Source organism: Bos grunniens, chromosome 9 (assembly GCF_055505025.1).
Source record: "Bos grunniens cultivar Pamir isolate PY7600 chromosome 9, Bosgru_T2T1.0, whole genome shotgun sequence".
NCBI lineage: Eukaryota > Metazoa > Chordata > Mammalia > Artiodactyla > Bovidae > Bos > Bos grunniens.
In genome coordinates this window covers 34,766,206-34,782,366 of record NC_141173.1, presented here as the reverse complement: position 1 = coordinate 34,782,366, position 16,161 = coordinate 34,766,206, and the positions used below count along the sequence as shown (strand labels likewise).

At 41.3% G+C, this 16,161-nt stretch overlaps 1 protein-coding gene across 1 annotated transcript; it reads right to left on the bottom strand.

Moving 5' to 3' along the window:
* Positions 1 to 1,060: 1,060 nt before the first annotated feature.
* Positions 1,061 to 12,049, bottom strand: FAM162B (family with sequence similarity 162 member B). Its single transcript, XM_086317178.1, has 4 exons — positions 11,736 to 12,049; positions 11,488 to 11,599; positions 9,034 to 9,142; positions 1,061 to 1,222 (listed from the first exon to the last, which is right to left on the bottom strand). The coding sequence occupies exons 1-4, from the start codon at positions 11,905 to 11,907 to the stop codon at positions 1,124 to 1,126; spliced, it is 492 nt and encodes a 163-aa protein (XP_086173304.1). The 5' UTR covers positions 11,908 to 12,049; the 3' UTR covers positions 1,061 to 1,123.
* Positions 12,050 to 16,161: the final 4,112 nt, after the last annotated feature.

The window sequence follows — 16,161 nt, the reverse complement described above, 5'->3', positions numbered from 1 at the left end:
TATGGCAAAATTTTAGGGGTTTAACATGACTCATTATTTTCTGAGCATTCCACCTTCTAAATTGTTTTATTATAAAATACACAAAGAGAATAATGTGTAAGAAGACAGTTGAATAATAAAACACCTGTGTATTCACCATCCAATTTAATTATTATCAGTCCCTTGTAACTATTACTCTGGATGTTATTAATAATCCTTGTGCTTTGCTTCATTGTTTCATCTCATGTGTATATATATCCCTAAGAAATATAGCCTTACTTATCTGTTTTCTAAATGTATAAACTGGAAGTTTACATATATTTTCTGTATCTGGGAATTTGGGGTTTTGGCTCAATGTTAACATTTTTTGAGATTCATGTTGATGCATATATGTGTGGTTTGCTCATTCTCTTTGCTGTTTACTATTCTGTTTTGTGACTACATCGTGATGTCTGGTAGGGGAAGTTTGTTTTACTTTTGTTTCCGAGGCATGTGGGATCTTAGTTTCCCAACCAGGGATGAAAACTGTGCCCCGTGCGGTGGAAGCGCAGAGTCTCAACCACTGGCCCGCCAAGGTAGTCCCCAGAATGCTCATTTTAGCATCATCTCTAGTGGCCAAAAACTGGACCAAATAACCAGATAAACTGGCATATTCATACAATGGAATACTATAACAATGAAAATGAATGACTTCCTGCTACTCACAGTCTGTGGATGAATCTCACAGTATAATACTGAGTATAAGAATTTGTACAAGTGTATATTATATAATCTTATGTATATAAAGTTAAAACAGGCAAAACTAGTCTACGGTGATAAAACAACATCTTTTTTTATCTGTGTGGTAATGACTGACTGAGGGCAGAAATGAGGCAGAAAGGAGATGTTTTACATCTTGATCTGAACAGTTATACGGTTGTGTTCACTAAAATTCTATCAAACCGTGTACACTTTTGTGCACTTTCTAAATGTATGTTCTACTTCAGCAAAAATTTACTAAAAGTAGAAATAAAAAAAGACTTCGCCATTCTTGTTACCAAATAAAGCCTTGACAAGTACTTTGTCAAATATTCTCTTTTACCTATCATTTATTGTTGCTGGTCATAGTGATGATATTCCGATGAACACTTTGTCAGTTAGAATATCATTTAGCCTTGGCCTGTGCAGCCAGTGCCGCTTCTTCACGCCATTTTGCCTTCTTTGCCAGGTTCCAACTTGTTAAAGATTCATGTCGTTCTGCAGCCTGCAGAAGCAAAAGGCAAAGCATTTTGACGCTCTGGAAAAATTTGTGTTTTAGAGATACACAGCAGACTCCATGAAAGAAGAAAAATAACAAAGCGTCAATCACATGTAGCATTTAAGATAAACGATCCTTTGATACAGAAAAAATCGGCCTAAGTTATTAGACTTCTAGACAACAGTACCGCTATATCAGAAATCTGCCCCCACCTCCTCTTGGCACACAAAAGATACAGTTGTTGGACAAAACATAAATCACTTTCAAATAGTTAAAATCAAGAAAGGGAAATCCTCAGGTACCTTTTATGAAAAGAATGCAGAAGGCATAAGTTAATGGGGAATGAGAAGGACAAAAGCCAGGATAGATGGAAGTGGCTTTATTAGGGGGAAATAATGGCTTTAACAGCTGTGGGTTGAATCGCTATACCAATAGGCAAGTTCAGGATTTAGATCATGGGCATGGAGCTGAGGTATTCCTGTGAAATGACTAAAACTCTTACCAGCCTGAGAACTGGCAAGGACACTAGGCATTTACCTGGGGGAGAAAAAATTACTTGTAAAAAGAGAAGACAATTAGCATTGTGATCAGGAGGAAAGAACTCTAGCTAGAAAATGGATCAGAGGAAATAATCTAAATGCGGCACAGAGATATAAGTACAAAAAAATAGAGAAGTTAAGAGACTTGGAGAATAGAATTAGAAATTCCAACATATATTCCCAACAGGTGAGTTATTAGAATGAGGGGAGAGGTCATATTTGAAGTAATAACAGCTTACACTTTTTCAGAAGTGAGCAAAGCTATAGGTCCCTCAGACTGAAGAACATACAAAGTCATTTGCAGGAAAAAAATAAAAATCTAATAGATACTGATGGAAGCCTAATACGCATTTCACACTTAACATATCCAAAATAGAGGACTTGATATATTTTGTCTGTCAGGGCTACCAGTTCTTTCCCTAGCCATAAACATGGGGAATGGCAACACCATCCATCGTAGATTCTCAAGCAGAAATCCAGGCTTTTTTGATGTCGTTCTTCCATTTTGTTTCCTCCTCCCACACTGAACTTACCATAAAGGTCTATCCTTTTTACCTTTCCAAACACATCTCAAATTGCTACCCATTTCTCCATCTCTATCTGACAGCATCTTAGATAAGGTAACATATTAATTATTCAAAGTGACAGATGAATTGGAGAGAAGGAAGATGGATACAGTTCAGTTCAGTCGTTCAGTCTGCGACCCCATGAACCACAGCACGCCAGGTCTCCCTGTCCATCACCAACTCCCAGAGCCTACCCAAACTCATGTCCATTGGGTTGGTGATCCCATGCTCTCCTCCTGCCATCAATCTTTCCCAGCATCGGGGTCTTTTCAAATGAGTTAGCTCTTTGCATCAGGTGGCCAAAGTATTGGAGTTTCAGTTTCAACATCAGACCTTCCAATGAACACCCAGGACTGATCTCCTTTAGGATGGACTGGTTAGATTTCCTTGCAGTCCAAGGGACTCTCAAGAGTCTTCTCCAACACCACAGTTCAAAAGCATAAATTCTTCGGAGCTCAGCTTTCTTTATAGTCCAACTCTCACATCTATACCTGACTACTGGAAAAACCATACCCTAGGAATCCCTTAGAAGAAATGGAGTAGCCATCATGGTCAACAAGAGAGTCCCAAATGCAGTACTTGGATGCAATCTCAAAAACAACAGAATGATCTTTGTTCGTTTCCAAGGCAAACCATTAAATATCACAGTAATCCAAGTCTATGCCCTGACCAGTAACACTGAAGAAGCTGAAGTTGAACAGTTCTATGAAGACCTGCAAGACCTTCTAGAAATAACACCCCAAAAAAGATGTCCTTTTCTTTATACGGGACTGGAATGCAAAAGTAGGAAGTCAAGAAACACCTGGAGTAACAGGCAAGTTTGGCCTTGGAGTACAGAATGAAGAAGGGGAAAGGCTAATAGGGTTTTGCCAAGAGAATGCACTGGTCATAGCAAACACCCTCTTCCAACAACACAAGAGAAGACTCTACACATGGACATCACCAGATGGTCAACACCAAAATCAGATTGATTATATTCTTTGCAGCCAAAGGTGGAGAAGCTCTATACAGTCAGCAAAAACAAGACCGGGAGCTGACTGTGGCTCAGATAATGAACTCCTTATTGCCAAATTCAGACTGAAATTGAAGAAAGTGGAGAAAACCACTAGACCATTCAGGTATGACATAAATCAAATCCCTTATGACTATACAGTGGAAGTGAGAAATAGATTTAAGGGGCTAGATCTGATAGACAGTGCCTGATGACCTATGGATGGAGGTTCGTGACATTGTACAGGAGACAGGGATCAAGACCATCCCCAGGAAAAAGAAATGCAAAAAAGCAAAATGGCTGTCTGAGGAGGGCTTACAAATAGCTGTGAAAAGAAGGGAAGCGAAAAGCAAAGGCGAAAAGGAAAGATATTCCCATTTGAATGCAGAGTTCCAAAGCATAGCAAGGAGAGATAAGAAAGCCTTCCTCAGTGATCAGTGCAAAGAAATAAAGGAAAACAATAGAATGGAAAAGACTAGAGATCTTTTCAAGAAAATTAGAGATACCAAGGGAACATTTCATGCAAAGATGGGCTCAGTAAAGGACAGAAATGGTATGGACTTAACAGAAGCAGAAGATACGAAGAAGAGGTGGCAAGAATACACAGAAGAACTGTACAAAAAGATCTTCACGACCCAGATAATCACAATGGTGTGATCACTCACCTAGAGCCAGACATCCTGGAATGTGAAGTCAAGTGGGCCTTAGGAAGCATCACTACGAACAAAGCTAGTGGAGATGATGGAATTCCAGTTGAGCTATTTCAAATCGTAAAAGATGATGCTGTGAAAGTGCTCCACTCAATATGTTAGCAAATTTGGAAAACTCAGCAGTGGCCACAGGACTGGAAAAGGTTAGTTTTCATTCCAATCCCAAAGAAAGGCAACACCAAAGATGCTCAAACTACCATACAATTGCACTCATCTTACACGCTAGTAAAGTAAGGCTCAAAATTCTCCAAGCCAAGCTTCAGCAATATGTGAACTGTGAACTTCCAGATGTTCAAGCTGGTTTTTGAAAAAGCAGAGGAAGAGATCAAATTGCCAACATCTGCTGGACCATCGAAAAAGCAAGAGAGTTCCAGAAAAACATCTATTTCTGCTTTATTGACTATAATGAAGCCTTTGACTGTGTGGATCACAATAAACTGTGGAAAAATCTGAAAGAGATGGGAATACCAGACCACCTCTTGAGAAACCTATATGCAGGTCAGGAAGCAACAGTTAGAACTGGACATGGAACAACAGACTGGCTCCAAATGGGAAAGGGAGTACGTCAAGGCTGTATATTGTCACCCTGCTTATTTAACTTATATGCAGAGTACATCATGAGAAATGCTGGGCTGGAAGAAGCACAAGCTGGAATCAAGATTGTCAGGAGACATATCAGTAACCTCAGATATGCAGATGATACCACCCTTATGGCAGAAAGTGAAGAAGAACTAAAGAGCCTCTTGATGAAAGTGAAAGAAGAGAGTGAAAAAGTTGTCTTAAAGCTCAACATTCAGAAAATGAAGATCATGGCATCCGGTCCCATCACTTCACAGCAAATAGATGGGGAATCAGTGGAAACAGTGGCTGACTATTTTTCTGGGTTCCAAAATCAATGCAGATGGTGACTGCAGCCATGAAATTAAAAGACACTCCTTGGAAGGAAAGTTATGACCAACCTAGACAGCGTATTAAAAAGCAGAGACATTACTTTGTCAACAAAGGTCCGTCTAGTGAAGGCTATGGTTTTTCCAGTGGTCATGTGTGGATGTGAGAGTTGGACTCTTAAGAAAGCTGAGCACCGAAGAATTGATGCTTTTGAACTGTGGTGTTGGAGAAGACTCTTCAGAGTCCTTTGGACTGCAAGGAGATCCAACCAGTTCATCCTAAAGGAGATCAGTCCTGGGTGTTCATTGGAAGGACTGATGCTAAAGCTGAAACCCCAATACTTTGGCCACCTGATGTGAAGAGCTGACTCATTTGAAAAGATCCTGATGCTGGGAAAGATTGAGGTCAGGAGGAGAAGGGGATGACAGAGGATGAGATGGTTGGATGGCATCACCAACTCATGGCCTTGGGTGGCTCCGGGAGTTGGTGATGGACAGGGAAGCCTGGCATGCTGCAGTTCATGGTGTCACAAAGAGTGGGACACAACTGAGCAACTGAACTGAACTGAACTGACTAGATGGACCTTTGTTGACAAAGTAATGTCTCTGCCTTTTAATATGCTGTCTAGGTTGGTCATAACTTTTCTTCCAAGAAGCAAGCATCTTTCAATTTCATGGCTGCAATCACCATCCGCAGCAATTTTGGAGCCCAGAAAAAGTCAGCCACTGTTTCCACTGATTCCCCATCTATTTGCCATGAAGTGATGGGACCAGATGCCATGATCTTAGTTTTCTGAATGTTGAGCTTTAAGACAACTTTTTCACTCTCTTCTTTCACTTTCATCAAGAGGCTCTTTAGTTTTTCACTTTCTGCCATAAGGGTGGTGTCATCTGCATATCTGAGGTTATTGATATTTCTCCTGACAATCTTGATTCCAGTTTGTTCTTCCTCCAGCCCAGCATTTCTCATGATGTACTCTGCATATAAGTTAAATAAGCATGGTGACAATATATAGCCTTGACGTACTCCTTTTCCAATTTGGAGCCAGTCTGTTGTTCCATGTCCAGTTCTAACTATTGCTTCCTGACCTGCATATAGGTTTCTCAAGAGGTGGTCTAGTATTCCCATCTCTCAGAATTTCCCACAGTTTATTGTGATCCACACAGTCAAAGGCTTCATTATAGTCAATAATGCAGAAATAGATATTTTTCTGGAACTCTCTTGCTTTTTCAATGATCCAGCAGATGTTGGCAATTTGATCTCTTCCTCTGCTTTTTCAAAAACCAGCTTGAACATCTAGAAGTTCATGGTTCATATATTTGTCAAGCCTGGCTTGGAGAATTTTGAACATTACTAGCGTGTGAGATGAGTGCAATTGTGCGGTAGTTTGAGCATTCTTTGGCATTGCCTTTCTTTGGGATTGGAATGAAAACTGATCTTTTCCAGTCCTGTTACACTGCTGAGTTTTCCAAATTTGCTGACATATTGAGTGGAGCACTTTCACAGCATCATCTTTCAGGATTTGAAATAGCTCAACTGGAATTCCATTACCTCCACTAGCTTTGTTCATAGTGATGCTTCTTAAGGCCCACCTGACTTCATATTCCAGGATGTCTGTGGCATGCTGCTGCTGCTGCTGCTAAGTCGCTTCAGTCGTGTCCGACCCTGTGCGACCCCATAGACGGCAGCCCACCAGGCTCCCCCGTCCCTGGGATTCTCCAGGCAAGAACACTGGAGTGGGTTGCCATTTCCTTCTCCAATGCATGAAAGTGAAAAGTGAAAGTGAAGGCGCTCAGTCGTGTCCGACTCTTAGCGACCCCAGGGACTGTAGCCTACCAGGCTCCTCTGTCCATGGGATTTTCCAGGCAAGAGTACTGGAGTGGGTTGCCATTGCCTTCTCCGTCTATGACATAGAATCACGAAATAGTTAGAAGTGCAAAATTTGGAAGTGATGACCACAGAGGCTAGTTTGCCTGTGTCCTGTATATGAGCCCTTTTCCTTGCCATCTCTAATATGTAGTTTCTGAAGGGAAATTATGAGGTAATAACTTTCTAATTTTGCTTCTTGCTTTTCCCCAATTCTTGCATCTGCTGATCAGTTTTTACCATGAAATGCAGCCCCACAAATATTGATATCTCTGTGAAAATTTTCTCTAGTCTGAATTTCTCCATCCCTAACAACTTTCCTCTGTGTTGAACTCTCCTCTGGACACACTCCAGTTTATCGGTGTACTTCTTCATGGTGGTACCTACAACTGAGCCCATTTGAGTGTGATTATAACTTCTTTGTTTTAGAACTATGTTTTAGTAACACAGCCAGGGGTGGAACTGGATTTTGGTAGCCTCATCACACAGAATAGTTTGCCTGGAACCAACTAAGCATCTTTGACTCTCTGTGATGCTATGGACTGTAGCCTGCCAGGCTCCTCTGTCCCTGGGATTCTCCAGGAAAGAATACTGGAGTGAGTTACCATGCCCTCCTCTAGGGGATCTTCCCAACCCAAGGACTGAACCCTTGTATCCTGTCTCCTACATGTCTCTTAGGTCTCCTGAACTCTCCATGCAGGTTTTTTACCACTAGTGCCATCTAGGAAGCTCTAATGTTATCTATATGTCTATTATTTTGGCCATGCCACGTGGCATATGGGGATCTTAGTTCTCAGACCAGGGAGTGAAGCCTTGCCCCTGCAGTGGAAGCATGGTCTTAACCACCAGACCACCAGGGAAGTCCCTATACGTATCTATTTCTTTCTGTTGGCTTGGCAAAGAACTTAGGCTTTGAAATTATTCTTATCAAATGGAAATTTTAGTAAATGTTTATTGGAATGAACACTTAAACATAGAAATAAAGAAATTCAGTCATCTCTAGTTTTTAACCTACCTTAGAAACCTGCCTATCCAGTTGGTGATTCTCTAGCTCCTAAATGACAGATTGGATTCTGATATTGCCTGGACGCTTCGTGTTTCAAACTGTCTTCCCTTTATACTTCAGCCACATTAGTTCGTTTTTTTTTTTTTTAAATATACTAGACACTTTACTCTCTGTAGGTTTTCCTCACTTATCTTGGCCTTACCCTAAATGACTTATTCTCATTCTTCTCAGAGTGAGCTTCCCTGACCACCACATCTGAAACACTCTCACTCAGGTACTATTTTATTATCTTCCCAGCTACTCATAAGTAAGTCACTATACACCAGCAATCCTATTGGCTCTGCTTAAAAATATATCCCGGTTGGACTGCTCCACATCATCTCTCCTGATATCACCCTTGTCTGAGATAATCTGTTGCCTAGTTTATTGCAATATCTTTTACATAGTCTCAAGGCTATGGTTTTTCCAGTAGTCATGTATGGATGTGAGAGTTGGACTATAAAGAAATCTGAGCGCCAAAGAATCGATGCTTTTGAACTGTGGTGTTGGAGAAGACTCTTGAGAGTCCCTTGGACTGCAAGGTGATACAACCAGTCCATCCTAAAGGAGATCAGTCCTGAATATTCATTGGAAGGACTGATGCTGAAGCTGAAACTCCAATACTTTAGCCACCTGATGCGAAGTACTGACTCATTGGAAAAGACCCTGATGTTGGGAAAGATTGAAGGTGGGAGGAGAATGGAACGACAGAGGGTGAGATGATTGGATGGCATCACCGACTCGATGGACATGAGTGTGAGTAAGCTCCAGGAGTTGGTGATGGACAGGGAAGCCTGGTGTGCTGCGGTTCATGGGGTCGCAAAGAGTCGGACACGACTGGGCAACTGAACTGAACTGATGCCATAGCTAAACAGTTCATGATTTAAGGAAGGGTGTAGTTTGGATAACTTTCATACAAAAAAGTTCTTCATTTGCCAATTTTAACCAGGTTATAAACTGTAATTTCTCATTTTTCTTTGTCTTATAAATGGAAACAAGCTTCTGTCCCTTCTGTCCAGATAGTTAATTTGTTGACTCAAATTTCCATGAACAGTGTTGTTTTCAGTACAATTGATATATGCGGATGGCTCAAGATGTCTGAGATGAGACTGTTCTTACATTGGAAAACCAGCAATAATCCCCCAAATGAGAACAAAGCTATAATCTTTCTTAAAATTCACAAGTCTATTTTTACTTTTAAGAGGTACTCACCCTTTTGGCTGATGCTATCACTGCAAAGCAGGCGATGATTGTGAGTCCAATCATTATGTAACAAGCTTTCACCCGAGCTTTGTTTCTTGCAGCATCTATCATTTCTGGCCTAAACCAAGATGTGTATTCTATTAATTACATTAAAGCAATATGATTTCCTGACTGGCATAATAGACAATGATTTTTTTATGTAAATATTCAAAAATTTCCCTGAATGCAATTGGCAGATGTGAAAGCCTTACAAATTCTAGTACATTATCTTACTAATTTCAAATTAACAGGTATTTATTATTTATATTGCTGCAGTAATATGAAGTGGCAGCTTATAAATAGATATAAGTAAAGAATGATTTTTGAGAAACTATTCAGCAGTATTTTTTCTTGTCTATGTTATTTGAATAGAATGCAGTAACATAAAAAAATAATTCTAGGAAGTAATTCCTCTTAAAAATTAAAAAATGTATCTTTAACTTTCCACTAGTTGAAAGAACACAGAAAACCAATATCTAGCCTGTTTTCCTCAGGTTTTAGGCAGATTAATGTAAGTTTTAAGATATTAGTTGCAAACAGGTGAATATTAGTACATTATTAGATTACACTTGTTGTTAATTTTTGTTCCAGATGGAACCTGAAAGATCTGATCTTTTTTACCCATCCATCTGGCTTTGAACTGCTATACCAAATTAGTTTAACACTGAAAAGAAAGGAAAAAGTACAGTCATTATTAAATATCATTAGTGTATGGTACAAAAATTATAGGTCAGTTGTTAATTATATGTCCATTAAAAGCATAAAAGTGAAAGCTGTTTACATTGTAAATCTAACACTTAGCTTAGGAGGCATATCTCTCCTAAATAGCAATGATTTGAAAATTATAGAAAACAATAAAAAATATTCAAATACTTTCATGTCTCCAACCCCAAACTATAATACTTTTCCTAGGCACCTTGCTCAAAGTTAATTTAACAGAATTTCTCCTTTTTACGATATTTCTTTGTGATCGTGGGGAAGAATTATTTATGTAAAATGGGTCTCTTCACATATACAGCTATATTGCTATAATATTGGGTCTAGAATCTCTAGACATGCGTTAATTTACAATAATGCAGGTTCTTTACATTTTTGATTACTCTGTCATATAGCCCTAGAATTCAAAATCCAAAAACACTGAGGGTGGTCTTTTTAAGGTTTTCTGGGGCTAATTTCTGCTCTGGGCTAAATTATAGATCTCAAGGAAAACAAAATTTGTTTTGTAATATTAGAAAAAAAATCTCCATGGTGAATAAGTGCTGAAAACAGAGTTCAAATTCCATGTCCATTCCTCATTAAATCATTTAATCCAAGAAAGGAATAAAAATGTTTGAGAATTCATTACTGAACATTTTCCCATATTTTTCCCATTTGAAATGCTTTTGATGACTAATAAATTGACAATCAATAAAAAGTGTGCACAATATGCACAGAACAAGATGTAGACCCAGTTTCCATCATCCATTCTAACAGGCATCGATCACATCATATAAAATAATATTTGAACATCTGAAATCCTTATTTGATTTTATAGTTCTAGTCTCACTTTTTTTTGGACATCAGTTTAAAAAGTGGTAGATTGGTTTTGTCCTTAGTTTCCTTCCTTCCCCTTTTAACCACTCCCTTGTAAAGTGCTGGGAAGATTTCTGGGCTTTGCATAAACTGAAGCTGTAAAAAAATGTTTTTTACGGGTGACCTTTACTTTATTTTTATTTTCGTAAAAGATTACATTTACCCTGGAGTTGAAGTTGTCAGTTTAGGTTTTATCAAGCGAACGTCTGTCATGGATATGGGATGAGGAGGCCAGAGACACAGATGCGCCCTGGCTCCTAGTCCTAGAAAACCCGCGCTCAGAGGGCTGCAGAACCGCATACACCAGGCATCTCCTGCCCCAGAAGAGGAGGTCACATGGATGTGGCTTCTTCCCAGAGACTCTTCGGCCACACCATGAGTTATGATCCTTCCTTGGGTGGATTAGGGAGCCGCAACTCCTCCCCTCCCCAGCCCAGGCCAGGGCCCCTCCGCCTCTCAGCCAGCCGGGCATATGCGAGGACCCTAGTTTTTGTTTGGTTGGCTTAAGGGTTCCACTGCCTCCCGGCCCCTGAGCTCGCCAGGGGCGGTTATCTGAGCGACCGTGGAAGTATCCATTGAACTTGGGGATTTTCACCCAACTTCAACAATCTCCCCATAAGCTTAGCTTGTCTCTCACAGTCCAGTGAAGGAGCTTGGCATTTAACCGCACTAGGGGCGCGTGAGTAATTCCCTATAGAGTGGTAAGTAGTACTGTGAAGACCCGTGTGGCTCTGCACACCTCTCCCGACCTCTGTGCGCCCAGGTCGGGAAGTCGGTGGACCCCGAGCCTTCCAGGCCTGGGGCGGACCCTCGAGGGCTCCCTCAACCCGTCCCGGCACGGGCCACACTTACGGAATCCGAGGCGGGATATCCTCCATTGCTTTGAAACGCCCGGTCCACAGCAGGATTCTCTTGTCAAATTGCGACGGCTTGTGCTCGGCGGGGACCCTATGGACCTTCTCGGCTGCGAAAGCGACAGGGACATACATAGTGACGGAGAGACCGACGGCCCAGTGATCGGGGCGCACTCACGCCTCCATCCCCCAGCCTCAGCACTCCACGGACCCGTCCCTCCCGGGTCGTTCCCAGGCCCTGCTCACCAGAACCTGGGGGCTCCGAGCTGCAGGGGCTCCCGCCACTGGAGTACTGGGGGTGACCCCGGGGCCAGAGAGACGCGACCGGCCGCCGCTCGACTTCTGGGGGCGCTCCCGGGGCGCAGCAGGGGATGCGCCCTAGGCGGAGGCGCAGGAGGCTCCCGACCGTGGCCAGCATGCTGCTGAGCCCTGGTCCAGCGCCCTCAGCCCAGCCAGGGCCGGAGCTCCCGGGACCCCTGCCGCCCCGCCCCGCGCCGCTCCCAGGGGAGCCGGGGATGCGCAGCTGGAGTCTGACGTGCTCACTCTGGGCTCCGGGTCCCCGCCCCCAGCCGGCGACCCCCGACCCGGGAGTCTCGACCCTGGGGCAGAGTCGGTCCCCTGGCGCGCCGCGGACGACTTTCCTCCCGAAACAGCTCCATGCCTTTTAAAGGCAATTCTTGGTATTGAATAGAAACGTGTTTCCATCACATATATATACATGTTTTTTTTGTTTTGTTTTGTTTTTTTTTAATTTCACTGTTTGGTGCTTAAGAGAATAAATTTAACCGCTCTCTCTTCCAGGGAAAGCCAACAATCAGACCTTCAAGAGCAGGTCGTTTCAGTTGTTTACCAAGTGAGAGTAAGGGCTTTCAACAAACTTCTGACTTTCCCATCAGGCGATTTTTTGAAGTTAGCTCTCCACCTCACCCTTCACTCCCATACTTTCGTCTTCTCCAGACAAAACAACCTCAGTTCCCACAGTTTTTGTCCACCTCTTCATTTCTTAGATCGCAAACTCTCCAAACACTCTTCAAAATGAGCTTTTCTACATTTCTACCATCTTCCCTCTCAAAAAGAGGGGAGAATCCTCTATTCTTTGGCATCTAAATGAGGATAGGAACTCAGAAAAAAAAGGGCTTGTAGGAAAACTGTCAACTCTAAAGAAATATACTTATTCTATGTCCTCATATTCCCTGGTGGCTCAGAGGATAAAGAATCTGCCTGCTATGAGGAGACCTGGGTTCCCTGGGTGCGGAGAGCCCCTGGAGAAGGGAATGGCAACCCACTACAGAATTCTTGCCTGGAGAATTCCATGGATAGAGGAGCCTGGAGGGCTACAGTTCATGGGATTGCAAAGAGCCAGCAGGACTGAGCCACTAACAACACGACTTCCTCAGATTCAAGGGACCACAGACCCCATCCAAGTTAAAGTGCTCCCCTGGGGGGAGCCCCAGGCCAGTTCACCCTCTGGCTTTTTCTGTCTCTGAGGTTTTTCTGAACCCAGACACTGAGCTACTTTTAGCTGGGTCTCCAGATACTTCTTTCCTTCCTAAATAGAAATGTCCAGCTCTTGAGGGCAATATCTCTGTAACTTTGCATCTTTCGTGTAATATGTTCAACAAAAGAAAACATTCATATCTCCCTAAAGAAACATGCGTTGAGAGATGTGATAATGGAATGAACCATGAGCTTTGCTTTCACACCAAGGTTTAAACCCCTAATTTGTGATTTAAGAGTTGCACAATTATTAGCAAATCATTTAAGTCATTAGTCTTGGTCTCATTTGTAAAATAAGAATGGCTTCAAGTTCATTCATGCAACAGCTATAAAAAACAACAACAACAACAACAACAACAAACCCTGCTCTATCTATGCCAGCTACTCCTCAGAGCTGGACTTAGAGCAGTGAACAATGTCCAGTGAGGATTAGCATATGAAGAGGGATAAAAAGACCAGGATGAGAAAAAGTAAGAAGACATGAGGTAGAAACTATTTAGAGAGGATGGTTAAGGATACCCTTCTAAATGTCCATGGCATGTTAATAACCTTTCAAAGATGTTTCCTTCCCTTCACATTCTTTAACTAGTTCCCAAGCACAAGTGCGTTTTAATTCATGAAATCCCTTTTAGGGAACTGTAGGAGGCTATGAGCTCTCTGAGGGTATAGCCCAAACACTGGCTCTTAATAGATACTTAATTTTAATCTTACACAAATGAAAAAATTAATGTGAATCTTCAATAATAAAATGGATTGCATCTGGGCTAGTTTAAGAAGAGACTGGATACTTAGGACATGCTGCATGATAAACAGAATGAATTCCTACCTGAAAAATTATGTTGCCATAGGTAATATTTGATGGTTGCAAGTATATGCCACTTGAAAATTCTCCCATTATTCAAATGTGTTTCTTCCTTTATTATTTTATTTTTCTTCACTTCACCGAGAATATCCATAGAGCTAGAGAAAAACATCTCTGTGAATCAGCCGGTCATTAATAGTTCACCAAGAAATATTAGACTAGTTATATAAATTTATTTCCCTGGAGAGAACCAAATGTCAGGCATTGACACATGGTTTTCTATCTCAGGCTTCTCTAGCATTGCAGAACCACAGGGCAAGAGAATCGTGGCTTATATCATGAGAGAACAGTTTGCATTCTGTTCTCTGTTACTGATGGGATTAAAATACCACTATTTGGCAGTGTTCTCCATTTTTAAAAAGTTACAGCTGCATGAGAGATAATTTTCTTTAGCTCTAGAATTGGGACAACCAAACAAAAACATAAACAAACAAACTCAAATCAACTCCTAATAGAAAAAAAAATGCCAATTATATTTCTTTCTTTCTTCTAAACTAGGACAGTTCATTTCTTCATTCCACAGATGTTCATTGAGTGTCTCCTGTGCGCTGAGTACTGTTCTGGGCTTTGAGGTCATGGCATAGCAGGTAAACATACACAATTTTTGTTTCTCATAGAGCTTATTATTCATCCGTGGTGCTTTCAGTTTACCCATTCCATACAATATTATTTCTCAGTCCAATGGTTCATCTAATTTGCATGTACTGTTTTCAGTTTTGCTCCTTCAAAGCTTGTTTGAATTAGTATAGTTTACTTTCCCATTTCTTACAGTTAATTTACTTGTGTTATAGATATATAACTTTTTAGAATAAAGTTATTACATAAAGTAAGTGGAAAGTGTGGGTAATTTTAACTTTTATCATTTTTTTATTATTAAAAGCTAGTGTATGCTCAGTACAGGGCTAAGGCAGGAAATGCAAAGACTGCCACAGTCCCAGAAGTTCCCAGTTTGGCTGGGATGATATTCCCTCGTCAGGAAATGCCTTGCTCCCAAAGGAGGAGCTGGGAGGGACTTTAATCTGTTTCCAATCCCCTACTAGTCCCTCTGTAGGGAAAGTTCCAAAGTGACAGTTTCCTGGCAGGCCCAGGTTACAGTGGTCTCCAATGGTTCACGCAGCCTTGCCACGTGGGTGGTAAAGTGTCGGATTATCTGCTCTGTACTACGTGTGTGCTGAGGACACCAGCCAAAGTTCAAAATGAGATCTTGAAAACCAAAAAGATCTATGTACTTCTCTTCATGTTATTCCTTTTAATTTCCATTTTCATTGCTGCAGTTCAGTCTTTTATTCTCTTTCAATCATCCTATTGTAAGGACCTCCAAAGTATCTTCCCCATCTCTGGTCAGTTCCATCTCCAGTCCTTTCTCTGCCTAGTTGCCGGAAATAGTTTTCTAAAACATGGATGTTATCGTGTAAAACTTTCATGGTGCCAGTCTCTTCCCTATTCCTTTTCTAATCCTGCTCCCCACATCCCGATCCCCAGACTACAAAAAGGACCCTGAAAAAACTTATAGCGAGGCAGGGAGGACTCTTTTAAAGTCTTCTGCTTTGATATTTTGCCTAGTTTGATTCAAATCTATGCCCTTGTCATATTCCTAGACATTTAAAATGTTACTAAGCACAGGTAGGTAGATTACATTGAATTACTCTGTGCTAATAGTGATGCACAACAGCAATCAACTAACATCACGGTTTAGTTCTGGCTTATATAGCTGGGTAGGTGCAGTACTCATTAGGGCACGGCTGAGTTCTGACTGGCTGAGTTGCTTGTTGTCCCATTGTTCTAAACATTAGTCTGAGAAATACATTCAGAAGAAACCAGGCTGCATTAGCTGCTTCTGCACCAATCAAAGCCTTTTATATTTTCAGTAATACATAGCTTGCATTTTTTTCTAGAAATAGCAAGTCTGAGATATAAGCATATTTATGAAGTACTGTTTATGCAAACTGTCCCCTAGGGCAGTGAAGAGGCATCTGTAGTGGTCATATCTCTCACTTTCTTTGGCTGAAAGGTTATTTTTGTAGCCTACTTGAATGTCTATAAAGACACATAAATGTCAGATTTTATGTAATTGCTAATCATTTTTGGCGGAGCAGCCTCTGGCACCCATGATCAATTTCAAACTCCAGAATTCCTAGTAACAATCTTTTACGACAAAAATGAGGATTTTATGGTCCCCTACCCTGAATTTGCTATAGACTTCACACCCTTGAGGCACAGTCATGCCTTTATGTGGTTCAAATCTGTATCTTGCAATAGAAATTTATAATGACTTGCCAGTACGTCTCCAGCTCCGAGCCCCACATCAACCTC

Excerpts from the sequence above, each read along its gene's own strand:
- FAM162B (XM_086317178.1), bottom strand. The coding sequence starts at position 11,907 with ATGCTGGCCACGGTCGGGAGCCTCCTGCGCCTCCGCCTAGGGCGCATC. Across the intron at positions 11,600-11,735 it reads CTCGGAGCCCCCAGGTTCTG|CCGAGAAGGTCCATAGGGTC; the intron begins GTGAGCAGGGCC and ends TCGCTTTCGCAG. Across the intron at positions 1,223-9,033 it reads TGATAGCATCAGCCAAAAGG|GCTGCAGAACGACATGAATC; the intron begins GTGAGTACCTCT and ends TTGCTTCTGCAG.